Here is a 19,087-nt window from a genome sequence, read left to right on the forward strand (position 1 = left end):
TGCAAAGCATTATGGCTAGGTCTTTCATTAATTCCATATAGCTATGACCTTTTCTCAATATTGTATCATACATGTTCAAAATAGACCTGATGAAAAGAAACACTTCACTTGCATGAAACTCAGTAATGAAGTAATCTTACTTTCCTGAGACAGAGAGGGAGGGAGGGAAGACAGGAGAGAGGGAGAGAAAGAGGAAGGGAGGGAGGAAGAGAAAAAGGAAAACAGGAAGGAAGGAAGGAAGGAAGGAAGGAAGGAAGGAAGGAAGGAAGGAAGGAAGGAAGGAGGAAGGAAGGAAGGAAGGAAAAAAGATGGGCTACTGATGAGGCAAAGTTGATATAATAAAGCTCCTGTACTTTCTTCACATAGGAATGTTCCCAGGGCTCACATTTGGAATTAATTTACTTATATTTTAGGCACAACTTTAAAGAGCATGATTGTCTAGTTTCCCTGTTCAAGGTATCCTGGAGGAAGCAGGTCACCAGGGAGACACACACTGGCAGCATCAAAAAGACATAGCTGGCAGCCTGAGAGTTAATGAAGACAGAAAAACTCTGAAAAGTTGATACCAGAACTCCAAACTGGATCCCGCAGAGGGTCAAACACAGAGCCCTGCTCTCAACAGGATCTATTATAGTCCTTTAGAATAATTTATGATTGAGTCATCAAGACAAGATCAAATTAGAATGTTCTATTTAATAAAGCAGGAAAGTATATATACATTTTCAAAGATGTCCACCAAAAATAGTTTCAATGAACCTATTTTTATACATATGAACTTTGTAACCAGAACAACTCATTTCCTTAATGTTCTAGATAGATAGTTGACATTTTACTGTACGTTGGTTATGTCTCCATTTTAATTCCAGCTGCCTGTCCCTCCCACCCATCAGTGAGCCGGAAGCCATGGTCAGGAAACGCAAAGTCATTATGCTAATACTACCTTAAGCTTAACAAAATTAGGTAGAGAAACTTGCCACTACCCCCGACAATAACATCACACATTTCTACCCCAGCCCCAAATATATGACTCCAGAATTATCTGTGCTTCTGCTTGCTGTCAGTCATATGCAATGTATGTTGGTGTATGTGCTGACCATGTTTAAATCCAGTGTTAGCCGACCACTTAAGAAGATATACTTCTAACAGTCTTGAGTTTTTGTGATTCAATTTACCTTTGCATCCCTTGAGGCAAATTCTCGAGAAAACAAATTATTATCCCAATAGATCTGACTTCTTGAACCTAGAAGAGAAGACAATAGATTGACTGGGACCTACAAGATGGAGCAAAAACCTACACAAATGATATTTTGCATGATTCTTTTCACAGATATTAACAACGGAAAATTCAGAGTCACCAAAACCAGAGCAAACTTAAGACAAGAATTCTGTTGTACAAATGATCCAGGTTTCTAGACACGGTCAACATGTGAAGTACGTATTCTTACTTATTTCAGGAATAAAAGAAGGCAAAGGAATAAAAGAAGCCAAAGGCTAAATGTACAAAATCCAGAAACCACCGTCTGGGGGGAAGACACCTGTGATGCAGGGTCTCAGCTCCCACTCCTCGCACAAGAATGCAGGATATGGTGAGGCCAAAAAGGAACAGCACTGGAGCCATAGATAGGGGAGTCATACCACTATGTTCTTGCTGGCAGCCGGGTTGGAGACACAAGAAGCCAGAGCCACACAATCCACAGCTTGCTGTCCGCTTCTCTGCCTGCCAGCCAGTCAACCAACCAACCAATGTAGCCACGCAGTTTTATCAGTGGCTAATGGCTAACCGGTAACAGCTGATAGCCAGCCAGCCATAGTGGATGGCCTTCTGATTACAGCTGATGGCCATCTACTACCCGAGCCAGCACCTTTCCATGTGAGGCTGAGAGCCTGGAAACTGCTCTCTGGGACACTGTCCCCACAACGCCAAAATCTTTAGCCTAGTGCCGAGGAGGAAATAACTCTCTGAAGATAAACTTTGCAAAGCCATTCATAAAAAAAGCATTGTCAGTGTTATAGGTTGGAGGGAAGTAGGCGTATCAGTCAGGATAATGCTGTAGTGATGAACCCTAAATGTCAAATCTTAAAACAACAAAGGTCTCTTTGTCTCTCATGCTACATGTCCAGTGTAGGCCAGCTGGGGCTCTTTTCTACGTTGCTTGTTCTCCTCACTCCAGGGTCTAGCAGAGCAGCTGTTATCTGGTCATTGCAGTTCACGGTGACACAAGGAAAGCGGAAGCAGCAAAGCATAAAACCACTGCCAGGAAGTGGCCATGATCATTTCTGTTCACACTTTATTGGCCAAAGGAAGTCACATGATGAAGCCTGGCTTTTACGAGAGGAGGAAATATAACCCTCCTTCAAATACTGAAGTGCAGTCACTATGGGCAGTAAGACAGAGATGACAAGTTGTCCATCGGAGGTCAGGGCTTTTCAAAGGAGTGCCCATAAGGAATCCTGTGGAGGGCTCATTGAAAACCAGCTTCCTGGGCCCCACCCCCAATCTTCCTAATTCAGTATCCCAGGTGGGGCCCAAGAATGTGCATTTCTAACAAGTTTCCAGGTTGTGTTGATGGTGCTGGTCCATGGACCATACTCTGAGTAGAATTCACCGAGAGCTGCTGCTGGGAAGCAGCTGCCCAGATATTATATGCCCCTTCCTCACCCTCGCATCCAGGTGGGGCTACACAACTCCTTCTCACCAAGGAAACATGAGCAGAAGTGATGTGTGTCACTTGAATTAAAGTGGTTATAAAGCAAGTGCCTTTTCCTCTCACTTCCTTGTCCCATATGCTTTCTACGCATTGATGCCCAGGGCAACGTTGTAGCTCATGCTTGAAGTTAAAGCCTTTATCAGCCTGAGCTGCTTTCCCCCACTGACAAGAAGCACCTGCCTCAGATAACCACACGAAGAAGGACACATTTGTATCACGTTAAGCCTCTGAAATTTGGGAACCTGTTTGTTGCAGCAAGTAGTATTACCTTTACTAACATGGGAGAGAATGGGAAAAGGTCAAGAGAATCTTGACCCTCCATTCAACATTTATCATTTGTCTTTCCTTCGGTTAAATGATGAACCTCTTCTGCCTCCTTAACTTCTACAAATATCACCTTTCTTGGCCCACCTTTATTTTATCTGTTTTCTTTGACTCACTGTGGTAACAGATAAAATTAAATGGATTAGGATTATAGAGTGGAAAAACTCAGAATCCTTTTAATTCCTGCCTAAGATCCTAGCTACAATTCACTTATTTATAGTTTATTCACTCATTTAACAAAAGCTTACTCAGTGCCTACTTACATACGTCTAAGATATAGTCCGACCAGATATTGAAAATCAGAAGTGCTTTTTCTCAGCAACTACAGACAAAGCCTTACAACCCTTACAAGCAGAGTCCAAATAGCCATTACCAATAAATCCATAATGGTGGCTTTGCCATATTAAAGAAAAGCAACATGTATTCAAGTTGTTCCTATTTGTATCTCAATAAACGAGTTTTCCAAAGGTGTTGGGAAGAGGTTTAGTCTCCCATTGTCACTCATTTCAATCCATTTCTAATATGTTTTCTTGAATAATCAAAGCTGTAAGACCAAACTACATATGCAGCTAAGTTTCCACACTGATTTAGGTTCCACAAGGAACATATACATGCACAAAACTTGAAATGCAGATATCAACATTGTGAGATGGTGGCCTTACATGAAGAGATTCGACCACCTGGCAAGCACAATTGCAGAAGTGTTCAATTCTCCTGAGGCAGATGTGAGGAAGGTTCTACAGGCCAGTACCTGGCATCAAAGGTATAGAACAGCAGGTGTCTGTAGCAGTCGGGTTTCCCTGAAGAAGTCCCTTGGCGTGGCTGCTTACTTCATCAAGTGGCATCATTCCTGGATGAGCAGGACCTACACTTGGTTCCACTCTTCGATCGAGTAAAGAAGGGCTCCTATTTGGGGGCCAACACTTTAGAGGCGCTTGTTCTGGCTCTCCTCTGGTTACCTTCACCCCCTTCATACTGAGTGACGAGTATGTGGGTCTAATGGAACATACTTAACTGGACCTCTAGCCCCAGACTGCACCCTGGGAACCACGAACACATCGATTGTTTACCCAGTGGCCTTGCGCTTCCTCCTACAGTCTGCTTGGGCTGCTTTCCTGGCACCATTCTCCTGAGTGGACTATGCCATCAGCACAGATAACTTTGGGTCTAAAGGTAGCCACCGGCCAGCTCATTGCCAGGGGTATGGAGCTTGGACAAGTAGCCGGTAGTGTCCACACACATGCAGATGAGGGTCCCTTCAGAACGGAGGCAGAGGTGGGAAGAGAAGGGCTAGGAACCTGGGTTGGGGGCTGGTGTCATGCTTTCCTTAAGCCATTATGCTTTGAGGAGTAACCCAAAGGAGTCTGAGAATTCTGAAGTCAATCTTGACTTTCCAGGTCATTTTGGAGGTGTGTTTCTCAAGCTGGGAACCTAGCACATGTTTCATTTAACAGTTTGAAACTTATGTTTAACTTTTAAGTATTTAGACCTCCTATGTGGGTCTCTTCTTGTACTCTTGCTCTAGAACCCACAAATTTTTGTTACAGGACTCCTCAGTACTCTAGCCTCTCATCCATTCTGTAAGCAAACTCAGCCTCTGTAATAAGCTCCTTTCAGCTCCGAGTGTATTTTGTTCTCTCTAAACTAAGAACTCTGGCTATTACAGTTCCCTCATGTTTAGAAAGGGATGCCATTTTCCTTTTCTGGTAGATAAGTCTGCATCAACTCCAAGAATATGGAACCTTCCAGTATCAGCCATAACTTCTATTTGCTATGAGTGACCCTTTCTGATCCCAAGGCTCCATACTGTGGCAGCAAAAATGACAGCCTGGGTTGGAGACTCAGGTCTAACACTTACCAGCTGTGCACTTTGAACAAGCAATTTTTAATTCCTCTGAATCCTTGTTTCTCACCAGAGGATTTAATTAGATAATATGTGCACATATACTTTATTTAATAGGACTATGCAGATGTAACATTGCCATTTTTAATGCTGGAACTAAAGAAGGGAGTCAATAATCGCTGACTGCTTAGGTATATATGCTGTGGTATATTCTCAGCTGCCTTTTCTTTTGTTTACTTGAAAAACCTCTGCTCCAGTCAGTTCCCTCTGGAAAACTAATTCCACTGTCCTAACTTATGACACCATCAGGAAATATTTCTAGAAAGTCATTCAAATGTTTCCATGTGCCAATTCCATTTTGGTACTTCAAGTTCTAACTCCTTATGCTACAGGAAACCATTTTCTTTCTTGCTTGCTATTTAAACTTTTCAAGCACTCGTCAAGCATTATTACGTTATACTCACCCCACTCAGGGATTTAATCATACACTCCATCCACTTCAAGATATATTCATTTTCTGGAGTATCCAATGACATGATCTACAACAGCAGAGATAAAGATTCAAGCATTTAAGTTCCTCTTGGGTTTTCTTGATTTTCTGAATCTTAAGGAATCTTTCAGAATTGGTCCTACAGCAATGCAAATTACAAATAGCTTTCACAACATGATGCATTTTCTTTTCATTATGTTTTTCAGATGAAGAACCTACTACAACAGCAGCCTTCCTAGCAGGAAGATATGCTTTCTGTGGTTCATAAACTTGGAAAAAGGAACATTACAAAAGTCATATTATTGACATATTTCCATTAAATGCCTAAAAATCCACAGTGATATGAGAAAGGACTGCATTAGGCATTTTCTATTTTTAAAAGATTTTTCTAGTTTCCAATGGTCTTCACTAGATGTTTCTATGAAGTTCCCAAAAGTAAAGGATTGAAATTGTGGAACCATTGAGACATAGAATCAAACAGTTGAAACTACATAGAACCTTTGAGAAAATGCTTTAAATTTTGGAAACAATCAATATACACATCTGTGCTGTGTTTGGGAACTTGGGCATGTTGGTTCCATTTTTGTCCTTCTGCTTAGCTCTCTAAAAAAGGGGGAGACTGAGCCCAGCAGTCTGTTTTTCCCAGGATCCCACATCAGCTGTCTTCTTCCTGAGTTTTGACCAAAAAAAAAGAGACAAAAAGAAAAGAAAAAAAGACACTGGCAGGAGATTGAACAGAGTGAGAGAGTGAAGCCCGGGACTTCTCTTGCTTCTCTTGCTCAAGCAGCTTCTCAGCAGTTGCTTCTCTTCTGTGGATCCATATCCTTGGTTCCATCTGATGACCTTCTCGGCAGTAATTTTGCTACACATTTCATCTTTCCAACCTGCAGATGGTAGTGGTTTCCAGCTGTTTAAATTTAGATTACCTTACCACATCCTCTATGGTTCTCAGAAACTCCATTACCTGTGTAATAATTTCCCTGAATTAAATTCACTCTGTAGAAAAGTAATAACATAGTTTCTGCTTTCCTGATTAGATTATGACTGATAATATGAAGGTCTGACAATTAATTTCGTGAACTTGTTGCAACAATGTCGCTAACCTCTTTCGATATCAGAGGGATTATTCATGATGAATTTGTACCAACTGGATAAACAGTTAACCAAGTTTACTATTTGGAAGTGCTGAAAAGGCTGCGTGAAAAAGTTAGACAACCTGAACTTTTCCCCAACAATTCATGGCTCTTGCATCATGACAATGCACCAGCTCACACAGCACTGTGAGGGAGTGTTTAGCCAGTAAACAAATAACTGCATTGGAACACCCTCCCAACTCACCTGATCTGGTCCCCAATGACTTCTTTCTTTACCTGAAGATAAGGGAAATATTAAAAGGAAGACATTTTGATGACATTCAGGATATCAAGGGTAATATGACAGCAGTTCTGACGGCCATTCCACAAAAAGAGTTCCAAAATTGCTTTGAAGGGTGGACTAGTTGGTGCATAGCTTCCCAAGGGGAGGACTTGGAAGCTGATCATAGTTATATTCAACAATGAGGTATGTAGCACTTTTTCTAGGATGAAATCGCGAATTTAATCATCAGATCTGACATACAATGGAATATTACTCACCCATGAAAAGAATGAAATCTTGTCATTTGTGACAACATGGATGGACCTAGAGGGTCCACGGATGCAAAGTGAAATAAGTCAAAAAGAGAAAGAGAAATATTGTGTGATTTTACTTATATGTGGAATCTGAAAACACAAAACAAATGAACAAACAAAAGAAAACAGAAACATACCCATAGATACAGAAAACAAGCTGATGGTTGCCAAAGAGAAAGAGGGTAGGGTAATGGGTAAAAATTTTTTAAATAAATAAATAAACAAACAAACAAACAAATAAATAAATAAATAACTTAGTTTGAAAAAAATAATCTCATATAATTCTAGGGAAGGAGTACTATCACCCTTATAGAGACTGAAATTAGAAGAATTAAGAACAGTAATTTGGAGGAAAAGGAAATAAAACTACTTGGTAATCTCTGTTTAGATGAAATATGTATGAGGACTAAATGATCCCATATTTAAACAGGTGTCATTTTCCAGTTTGAGCTAAAGATGGAAACCCCCTTACTTAATAATATTTTGTTTGTTTTTTTAAAAGAAAACTATATTTGTTATAAAATTTTTAAAACTGAAAATTATAAAGAAGAATGTTAGTCTTCTCAGACATAAATACCAGAACATATTAAGATATTTCCTTTCAGTTTTGATATGCATGTATACATGTGTATGTGTATATGTATTTCTGTGTGTGTGGAAATCATATCTATGTAAAACAAAATTGGAATAATACTCTTAATATAATGTTGTATCTTATATAAGTCACTAAACATTACAAGGGCTTTCCCACATCATTAAACGGTCCTTAAAAAATACGATTTTTGATAGCTTGTAAATTTTATTGTATGGATAATTTACTTATTTATCCCCATTATAAAAGATAACGGTGACAGAAGAACAACTGACTCTGGGTGGTGAACACACAATACATAGAGGTATTACAGAATTGTACACTTGAAACCTGCGTAATTTTACTAACCTATGTCACCACAATTAATTTAATAATTTTTTAAAAATCCTATGTGCATGTAAAGTTGTATGTAGATAGGCAAGATTATAAAAAGAGATATTGTTGTTTCCAATTGTTCATCATCAAATAAATTAAATAATTGTATATGATTATTTTTTTTCTTTAATATATTTCCAAATGGAAATGGTGGGGTAATCTTGTTCTCTATTTAAGATCCACAGCATTTTTAATAATGATGCTATAGCATAAAGACGTAAATCAAGAGAAAGACATACTCCACTTCCCATCAACAATTCAAAAATGAATGCATTTCCGTTCCGCCTTTCATGTAGACAGACATTTGTGCCCCAGGGATCAGAGACCTTCTTTGTCTTCATTTTCTGCATTTCCTCTGTAGTTCCAGGTTGGCCAAGGGTTTATTTGTCCTCACAATAGAGATGTTTAACCTGGAGCTACTAAGCTTCAGAGGGTCCTTGAACTCCATGAAATTGCATATTACATTTTTTTCTTTATGTGGAAACATTCTTCTTTCTGGGGACACACTCCACAGCTTTAAATAGATTTTCAAATGGCATTTTCAGTCCCTCAAAACACTTACAAATTATTGCTGCTAGGTGTCTTAAGGTTTTTGAAGAGGTACATGAAGAACAAAATAAGGCACAAACTAATTCTCAAGTTCAAAACACTAGTCTGAGTTATTGCTACAGTAATTTATCCATCATCAGAATGTGTGGGAGTAAAACCTCAGGGTACAGAAATCAGCATGATTGCAAAAAGAAAAAAAAAAGTGATTTAGAGGGATTTTTCTCCTCCTTTTTGCTTCCTCAGGCTTCAAACACTGCATAGGGAAGAAAAGCAAAAACAACCTGTCGGAAAATGTTTTAATGATATGTTACAAAAAAACAGCTATTAACCAGAGAGAAGTGCCATTATTAGAAAAAAAGAGAAAAAATGAAATAACAATATGTACTCATTTGTTAGCCAAGTTCCTTGAGACCTTAAAAGGAAACATTTCTATATGTTTCCGGTATCATCAGAACACCTATGACATAATCCACTGCAATTGGCCCTTTACGGATCGCGTTCCTGGGAAAGGCTGCCTGTAGGATAATTGGCAATCGCTAGCCTAATCCTGATTAATTTGGGCCATACATTATCTTCTGCATGCTCTTGAGATCTAGGCCCTAATTTACTAGCCCCTATTCTAGATTGAAATCACACACATATCTCAATGCACCTCTGAACATCGTGTGACAGTGATGATGACAAACATGTGGATAATGATAATGATAACGAATATTGATCTACTATTTAGTATGTGCCTGGCAGAAAGCCTTAGGTAGTGTCTGTTAAGTTTACAGACAAGGAAAGTGAACTGTAGAAAACTTAAATAACTTATCCTGGGTCACAGAGCTAGATAATGCCCAAACCAGGATTCAAGCCCAAACAGTCCTATCAGAGATTATTATGCTATTTGGTCTCTCAGATGTAACACAGGAATATACTCCTCATTTTTCATCATCCCTATTCTTTCCATGTTTATTCTCCCTCAGCTCTCCCACCCAGAATGACCCCAAACTTCCTTCTAGATTCAACTCCTAGCAACTGCCAGCATTTTCCTCTGGCCTAAAGGAGTGGTCATCTCAGTTCATAACCTAGGATGACCTTTGAGGGTCCCTGACTGTCACAGTCCTTGTTGGCCAATTATGCTTGAATTCAGTCTTTTGTGATAAGAAATGGAAGCTGAAGCATTTCTGTTGCAATGGCCTTATCCAAGTTGGAGTTAAAATGAACAGTTACATTTTACAAATTATATGGCAAGGTTTTACAGATCATACGGAGAAGATTAAGTGTCCTGTATTGGCCAAGAAAAGACTTAACATTGTATAAGATTGTTTCCCAAAACTTTGGTCATTCACATAACACATGATTTTTTTTTTTTAAGTTCTGTATTATCTGTGCTAGTATTGATGTACCATTTTGATTTCAACATACTTGCTGATTTTTAGTGAAATAAATCTATAAATGAAAGTTTATTTCATCACAATACATACAAAAATTAGCATCATCTAACCTAAATAGAGCACAATTTAAAAAGCAAATACAACAAAAGCATGTTGTTAGATTCTACCTAGATTTTGTTGCCTTCCAAGGTTCTAATCATTGAGGCTTCCTTTCCTTTGTTAAAAAAAGAAAATTATGTCGTATTAGAGGAAAACTAGTACTAAACTAGGATTTTTCTTTGCTCTAATCATAAGGGTTAATGGGGAATGAAGAAGAGAATAATTTTTCTTGTTATGTGATTTACTCTTATTTAATGCCCTGTCTGCACAATTACCTAAAATTCATCTTGAGCAATACTGCCTAGTAGAAATATAATGCACACCACCCATAACTTTAAATATTCTACTACTAGCCACATTAAAAAATAAACAGGAAAAATTAATTTTAATATTTGATTTAAACCCACATATCTAAAATATCATTTCAACATATGTAATCAATATAAAATTTATTTATGAACTATTTTACACTCTGTTTTATATTGTCTTTGAATCAGGTTTGTATTTTACATTTGTAGTACATCTCAGTTCATACTAGCCACATTTCAAGAGCTCAATCGTCACGTGAGGCTAGTGGCTACAGAACGAGACAGCACAGAAGCCCTACGTCGCGCTCTTTAGAAAATACAGGCTGTAATCAGGATGTTTGGGTTCCAGGTCTCTTTGTGGTTAACATGGTTTTGACCCCTGGCAGCCAGTTAACTTTTCTGGACCTTGGTTTCTGTGCCTCACAACAAAGAGGACTTCTCTGGCTGTCCCTGTGGTTTCAAGTTGTCCTGTCTTACTAAGACTACCATTTGTTTCTTTCTGTTAAAGCTCTCCTTGAAGTCTTATTTCTACTCTCCTGGAAAACTTCAAACAGATTGCACCATCATCCTCCAAAGAGTACGCATTGTTATGAATGTTGTTACAGGACAGCAGATACAAGGACAGTTTATATATGAAAGTTTCAGTGCCTAAAAGCAGTATCAAAAGAAGAAGTAAAGTACAGCAAGACTCAGTGTTCATCTATTCATTCATTCATTCATTCATTCATTCATTCATTCATTCATTCATCCATCCATCCATTCAACAAGCTGCTCTGTGTCAGGCCCTGTGCCAGGTGTTGTACCTAGAAAGCTGAATAGGATATGATTTCATCAGTGGGGAGATGGTTTGGGAGGACTTCGATGAGACAGTGGGACATGTACTGTTGACTGAACCCCCAACATTCAGGAGCATAGGAACAGGACTCTTAACCCAACGCAGGGCTTGGAGAAGACAGCATTTCAATGGACTCTTAACGATGAATGGAAGTAACTAGCAACATGAATGTTTTAGGCAGAAGCAGCAGATGCAAAGGCCCAGAGGCAAGAGGCATATTTGTGGAGCAACAATTGTCACCAGATTTCAAGATGGGGGTGGTAGTGAGAGATGAGAATGGAGAGGTTATAATTAGGGTGTAGATCCAGAACGGTCTTGAATGACATGTAAGGATCTAGACTCTATCCTGAAATTAGAGGAGCACTGGAGACTCTAAATTGGGGGGGGGGGATGCATAATAATCTTTATATTTGATTATTATCTCTCTGGCTGCAGTGAAAAGAAGGAAAGAGAGAGAAAGCCAAAGCTGAATGAGAGCAAGGGGACCAGTCAGGATGCTAATTCAGAAATCTAGGCTGAGAGAAGGAAATGCATGGAAGACATTTAGGGGGCAGGATCCATGGATTGAATTAACTCATTGCCACTGGTGAGGGAAACGACCAAGGCAGGACAGATGATATTCCAGGTTCTGGCTTAGGTAGCTATTAGATAATGGTGACATTCCCTAAAATAATGACCAGAGGAGGGGGAAAAGTCTGTTCATATCTTTGTTGACCTGGAGTCTGGCATATTTTGTTGACGGTCTGGAAATGACCAAAGCTATCTTGGGTAGACTTTGGAAGGCTTCATGCCAAGAACTGATGCTTACCTTAGGTAAGAGTTATACATGTTTATTTCATATTTGCTGACAAGAAAACAATTGGGTTAACAAACACAATAAGATGGTGCTTTATGTTACTTCCTAGTTTAAAATTATACTTTTTTTTTCCATAGAGACTTTGAATCTTCCTAAAAGTAAGACAAAATTGTCATAGTAGTAACTTCTGTGAGCTATCCCAGAACTATCTTCTTACAAGAGTTTATGAATTATAAGGGAACAGGAATATTTAGTCTCTTTTAGCTGGCCAAGATGAAGACTAAGATCTTCATCAAAACCAAATGAGATCTTCCCTTTGGGGTTCAGGAAGGGTCAAATGCAGGTTGCAGAGCACTATGAAAGAATTCAGGTATTTATTCCCAAAGGTGGCACTGGCTACCTTGTATGGGTTTCACTGGTACTGCTGTTTACAATACTCATTGCAAAGACAAAGATTAGAAAGTGAAGTTAAGTAAATGAGAAGACAATCATGAAAATGATTACTCAGTAAAGAGCAGAAATAAAAAGAATATGATCAACAAAAGGAGAAAAATATACAAATATGACAAAAACATGAGAAAGGACCAGGAAGTTCTCTCTCTAAATCTGGAAAAATGAAAATGATAAAAATAAAGAAAGAAATATATTAATGAATAAATCCTGAGTGACAGGTAACTAAAGATACAGGTAAGGCATTACTTCTTAAGGGAGGTGCACAGGTACAGGCCCCCAAATAGGATCAACCTAGGCAGACATTTTTAGGCAGAAAGCCATAGTTAGCTGACTCTTCTTCCAAGCAAGTAATAATAATACCAATGAAAATAGTTAATTCCCTAACTTAGGCATTTTGTTAAATTGGAATCACAAATATGGCAGTCTCACAACCACTTGAAATCAGTAGATAGATTTTTGTTAAAATTAAAATGACAACACACACCACTGGGCATGTCATTTATTTGGAGGTGGGGATTACACCAAATGAAAACCATTGTTTGCTGTAATAAAAACTTGTTGGCTATTTTTAAACCGAGATTGGTAATGACTTCGTCTTGACAGATGTTCACACACCCCCATTTTTGCTTACCATGGTCCAATGGAAATCTTGCAGTTAAAAAGATTTCAAATAAGTCACTCTTCTCAAGAGTTTTCAATTCTGTCCATTTCAATGGAGAGTGAAGTTGGTTAGGGGGTGAAATACTTGTCTTTCCAAATTTAGTGTTCTGAAAACACGTTCTTGTGGTTAGTGAGCATTATACAATCCACCCATATTTAGAAAACATTTTCATTCCCTTGTCCAAGCCCACCCACAAGAGTGGATGGAACTTTGATTTCATCCACACTCATCTGGGGAATGTAAACGCCTCAGGTTCTGCAAAGCCTGCTAAGCAAGAAAGCTGAACACAGAAATGTCAGGAAAATATGCAACCTTTGGACCTAAAGAGGGGTGGAGGTGCAGGCAACTCAGACTCCATTGACAATTTCCAGTTGGTTTTTAAACTATTTCTCACCTTATCCACATCAGATCTTTGTTTGCCCAGAGAGCACCCGGAAAAATGCCTAATTAGGGGAAGACCGCTTGCTGTTTATCTGAGGTGCTGGACCTCCGCACTCGCCATGGTGCACCTCTGAGCTGAAGGTCAGTCCAGGACATCATAGCTCCCCTCCATGTCGATGACGTTGACTGGGCCATGCTTTCTTAAAGGCTTAAAGATGTGTAGGCTTAAAGTGGGGCTTGGATTGCTGAGGTGGAATAAAGCTGCCTTATACGGTATAGGACTGCTGCAGAGAAAAGAAGAGGAAACCTGCTTTGTACAAAGCTACAAAATTGCTTTATTAGTAAATAAACTTATTTATTTATTTATGTAGTTATATATTTCTTTATATATTTATTTATTAGTAAATAAATTAGGTTATTAGTAAATGATGGTGAAATAAAGAAATTGTGGCCATCTCTAAGCAGAAGGCCACATCTACGATCTTGAATCAAAACTGCATAGCAGTTTTTCTCAAACTTTACTGCTTAAGTTCCTCAAAGACTGTGAGGAGGAAGAGAAAAGAAACAGAATGATCTAAGAATAGGAAAACCAGTTCATTGTAGGAATTTCTTTGAAGTCTCATGTCCTATCTTAAATGTTCATGCAAATTTTTACATTCTATACTATACTATATAAATTTAGCTTATGGCTTCAGGTACCACCTTGCCAAATAGCTTTAAGAAACATGAAAATCTATCATTCTCTCTGATCATATTAACCAAATAAAAGTTTAGAAAAAAAGTTTGGAATGACTTATACCTACCTTGAGTTTATAAATCCCAATGTATGGGGTTTACAAGCTACATGTAAGTTTTTAAAAATTTATTTTTTGGCATTTCATTATCAATCAGATGCATTTTGATGTTCTCAAATGATTAGAAAAAATTTATACCTTAATGTATTGAATTCTTTATTAAGAAAATAAAGTATGCAACAAATAAAGCAGGTAATCTTGTACTAGTCAATTTGTGTGTATCTGTCACTACTATAATATAGAACTAGGTTTTACCAAAAATAGCTAACTAATATATGTGCTATGAAGATAATTTTTAAAAACTTTTTAAAATTTATACACATTTCTTTATAATAACACCTTCTACAAATACAACATGAATGCGTTATCTAGAAGTTTTCTTCAGACAGATGAAAGTAGAGTTTCATTTTCTCTTTCTTATAGGAGCTGCTACTGGTAAAAAAAAAAAAAATGAAAACCTGAGTCCTAATGCGTTGAAAATAATCCACACTTACACCATCAGTACTGAGTTCTAATACTAATTAATATACCTTCAATACTGAGTACTAGTTCTGAGTTTTAGGCAAGAGTGAGAAATACTAAAATAGTAAATAAGATTTCTGTCATTCAATTAGTTTACATTTTATGTTACCCAAAACTCTTGGCTGAAGCTAGTTTCTTCTTGATATATATATATATGTGTGTGTGTGTGTGTATATATATATATATATATATATATATATATATATATATATATACATTTATAAATATTTATTTTATGAAAGGAAAATACTATTAAAATTGTAATACTCAATATATACCGATAACAAAAGATGAATACAAGTCACATTTGACTTCTGCCATTACAAGAGTTGCTCAAAGTTGTTACCCTCGGTGTCCAGACACTTCCAATTATGGCAAATTACTGCTTGAGCAACGTTGACCAAAGTGTCCACTTATACACATTTTTTTGGCACCCCCGGTGTGTTTGTGTGTGTGTGTGTGTGTGTGTGTATTTCTTTTTAAATGAAGTATAATATTGATACAATTTTCATGGGTTATCCCATAATAATAGGTCGTGTTCCCCAGGAAGCAAACAATGCGATTTCCTGGGGAGTACTCTCAAGTGCAACACTTATGAGGGAATAAAGGAAGGAGAATGGGGCAGAGGGAGTTGTCAAACTGCAAAGCAGTCAAAATAGAGGCCCTGTCTTTCCCACTGGGAGCACTGCAGCAAGCTTGGCCCTGCAAAGCTGTCTCAAATCAGGGCCGGGACAGACTTTTATATCTCAATGTTGACTGGTGGCCATAACCTTGGGTGTGGCAGTTCCCTTTAAGATGAGGCCAATCTGCCAAGGGGCCTCAACCACCAGCACCACACAGTACATAGAAGAACGAGTGCTTCAGTCCTAAAACAGGTGGCTGGGGAGTCAGGCCAACGCACCACGATGCATGACAGTAACTTCTTTTCAGTCTCCAGGTGTTAGAGAGAAACCTGGCTACTTTCTCTTAGAAGGCAGACACAGCCTTACTGATCTTGCCTTAACACAATGCTTCACACTGAGGAGATGCTCAGTGAAAGTTCACTGCCTGGCATTTCCCTGAAGATAAGAGTCCTGCTTGTGTGTCAACTGACGCTAAACTCAAACGACAGGAAATCTTGGGTCCTCAAATTCTGAAAGCAGAATAAGGTCTCTTCTGAAGCAGAAAGGAATTGTGGGTAAAGGATAATTGATAGATGATGTCAGAATGCTGCATATACAATATACATGTGGAAGAAACTCTCTTAAAATGATTTCATTATACTTTATTAAAACTATGACTGATTAATAAGGATCAGTTCACTGTTCCCACAGATTTCAGTAAGTGGTGTGTTCGGTGGTGAGGAATCTGCCAAGGCAGAATCTTTAATATGATTGTTTTGAATAAATGATTTAACTCTTTCAGCTTATACTTAATGCATATCTATTGTGTCTCAGGCAGCACAATGTGTATATAGAGATAAGTAACAAATGACTCTTTCATGGTTCTGGGGAGACACCAGCACAAACTAATGATTATAGGAAACCAAGGTAAGAATTTTGTTAGAAAAGCCATAGGAGCCACTTCCAGCATAGAGCAGCAAAGTTATCATTAAAATGATGAAGCATCGTTAATATCTTTATGTGTACATTGTTATAAGGAAAAAATCTAATATCTCCAATCCATGTGGACCTCCCAGCATTCGAATGGAAAGAATCCATGAAACATTCTAAGAATTTTTTTAGGATTCAGAACTTTTGTCCTCTGCCATCTCCCAAGACCACACTCCTTTTTATAGCTTCCATCTCCCCTGTTTGTGAGCCAGAGTATGTCAGTGAAATGACAAAAAGAGAACAGAAAAGAAAATTAGACCCAAATAGGACTGAATATGATGGTCAGAGTTGTGCAAATAGAATGCAGCCAGAGTTCACACACATTCCTCAACATTTGTGTTGTGGATGAAAGCTTTTCTAACTCTTCCTGCTCTTTCCCAGCTGCCCCATGATGATATTTTTCTTGGTTAGCCATCTGCTAATTAACAGAAATGGAACTCTTATGTGTCATAGAGCCGTGTGACAACCAAATATAATTGCTCAAAATTGCTCCTTCATTCCTTTACCTCCTGTTTTCTTCCCTTCTTTCATTAATCTTTGAGCAAAACATGAGTTATTAGGATAATAAGGCATGATCCCTATACACAAAGTGCTCAGCCTAACGGCAAATAATTTAAAAAAGGACATACATACATTGTATGTGTATGTATATACATATACATATGATATACATACATTACATATACATATATGATATATACCAATATATGTATATGATCTATATGTGTGTATATATATATACAAAATGCACACATATCATATGTGCACACACACACACACACACACACACAACTAGAAGGAGGGTCAGTTATACAATTTAAGAAAGATATTCAAGAAAGGCTTCCCTGAGGAATAACGGGAGTAATCAAGAATGACGTGGTAGTAATCTCCCTTCAAGATGGCTCCCAGTTATCATCACCAAATTGTGTCTACAGCCTTGTGTCGTCTCCTTCCACAGGGAACCAGGACAGACCTGCATGACCGAGAGAGTACTGCAGAAATAATGGTGTATAACCTCAAAGGCTAGATCATAAAAGGCCTTACAGTCTCAGCGTTGGTCTCGGATCACTAGCTCTGAGGGAAGCCAGCCCTTATGGTGCAAAGGTTGTCAAGCAACCCTGAAGAGAAGCCCATGTTGAAAGGCCACCTGCCAAAAGCCAGCCCCAACTTGCCAGCCATGGCAAGTTGTGATTGTGCCACTTTGGAAATAGATTCTTCAGTGCCATTAAATGCTCCAGCTAATACCTGACAGCAACCCTTGAAAGACCCCAAGGTCTAACCACTTCCAAATTCCTGACCCATAGACACCATGAACGATAATAAATGATTATTATTGCTTTAAGCTACTACATTTTGGGGTAATTTGTTATGCAGCAATGGATAACTAATATAGTTGGCCAGAATTGGGCATGTGAAGATCACAGAAGGGGGCTGAGTCAGAAAGGAAAAGGGAAGGTGTTCAAGGAAAAACAGAATAGCAAAATCTCAGAATCCATGAGGAGCTAAAAGTGAAGCTCTATTGCTAGAGAGTTAATCATAGGTTAGAAAAGTGAAAAACGTGGTTGGAGAGGTAGTCAGAGTCAAGTCATGAAGGGTTTGTATGCTAAGTTAACGAACTAGAAATTAATTTCAACAAAGTTTCTCAAAAATGGGCTCTCTGGATCACTAGACTCAGCTAGGTTTACGGTGTTAAAATCCCAGTGGATGAAGCTTTAGAACATACTCTTCAATAACATCCTCAGCTGATTCTCAAATCCATACAAATTTAAGAATGTGATGACAAATGGAGATTAATTAATAACATTTTAAGAAAAGAAGGACTTTCCAACTGACCCTGGTGGCTGTGGGGTAAATGTATTTTAGAAGGGAGAGACATTCACAAGTAGCCAGTTAGAACACTATTTTCAGAGGGAAAGTTGCTTGCTTCCTAACCAGTCTAGCTGAAATCTTATTTCTGATATAGTTATTGTCCAGGACATCAAATTTAAACCTTATCTGACCTTTAAGATCTAGCAATGGGCTACACAATGTTAATAATAACTAACATTTCTTGTACATTTCTTGTACATTTATCATCTGTCACGCACAATAAGAAGCACTTTAACATAGAGAGGCTAATTGAGTAGTCCAAGGTCACAAAGCTGTAAGGGCCAGAGCCAGGACTCTAACCCAAAGCCAGTGTTTTGAATCAGTCTCCTCTTAAGTTTTCCCTCAGTTTACAGCTTACTATTCTCCAATAGAGTCTCCGAGGAACACATCTATTTGTCTTTGAAAATTCCATACCGCTAGTTAGTCTTCACCACTGTGATATCATATGTAGTATTTCTCTTCCTAAGATGTTTTCTCAGTTCCTGAAACAGTGGAAAAAGTACCAGCTCTGGAGTCTGTCTTGGGTTCAAATCCTGCCTTTGACTAATTGAATGTGTGATCTTAGAGAAGTCTTCTAACTTCACAATTTCTCAGTTTCCTCATCTATAAATTGGGAATAAAATGTGTATATTACAAGATTGTGACAATTGGATAAGGAAATATCTGTAAAGGTCTTAGTGTAACTCCTGGATCTTAGTAGGTGCCCAATAAATGGTAATTTTCTGTCTCTTTCTTCTCAATTTCTGCTATAGTCCGGTGGTAACAAACTCATGATCTTGGGAGCCACAGTCATCCAACAGACATGTTCTGTTTGCTTTTCTTTTTGTTTTGTTTTGTTTTTTCACAA

At 38.3% G+C, this 19,087-nt stretch overlaps 1 protein-coding gene across 1 annotated transcript in view; it reads right to left on the reverse strand.

Annotated features, from left to right (window-relative positions):
- Nucleotides 1-12,903: 12,903 nt before the first annotated feature.
- Nucleotides 12,904-19,087, reverse strand: part of METTL15 (methyltransferase 15, mitochondrial 12S rRNA N4-cytidine) — a 209,925-nt gene continuing 203,741 nt past the window's right edge. Inside the window, exon 7 of the mRNA XM_081064015.1 lies at nucleotides 12,904-13,747. Coding sequence (XP_080920141.1) covers nucleotides 13,689-13,747 — 59 coding nt within the window. The 3' untranslated portion in view covers nucleotides 12,904-13,688. The remainder of the gene's footprint in view (nucleotides 13,748-19,087) is intronic.

This window comes from Rhinolophus hipposideros (assembly GCF_964194185.1).
Source record: "Rhinolophus hipposideros genome assembly, chromosome: 10".
Lineage (NCBI taxonomy): Eukaryota > Metazoa > Chordata > Mammalia > Chiroptera > Rhinolophidae > Rhinolophus > Rhinolophus hipposideros.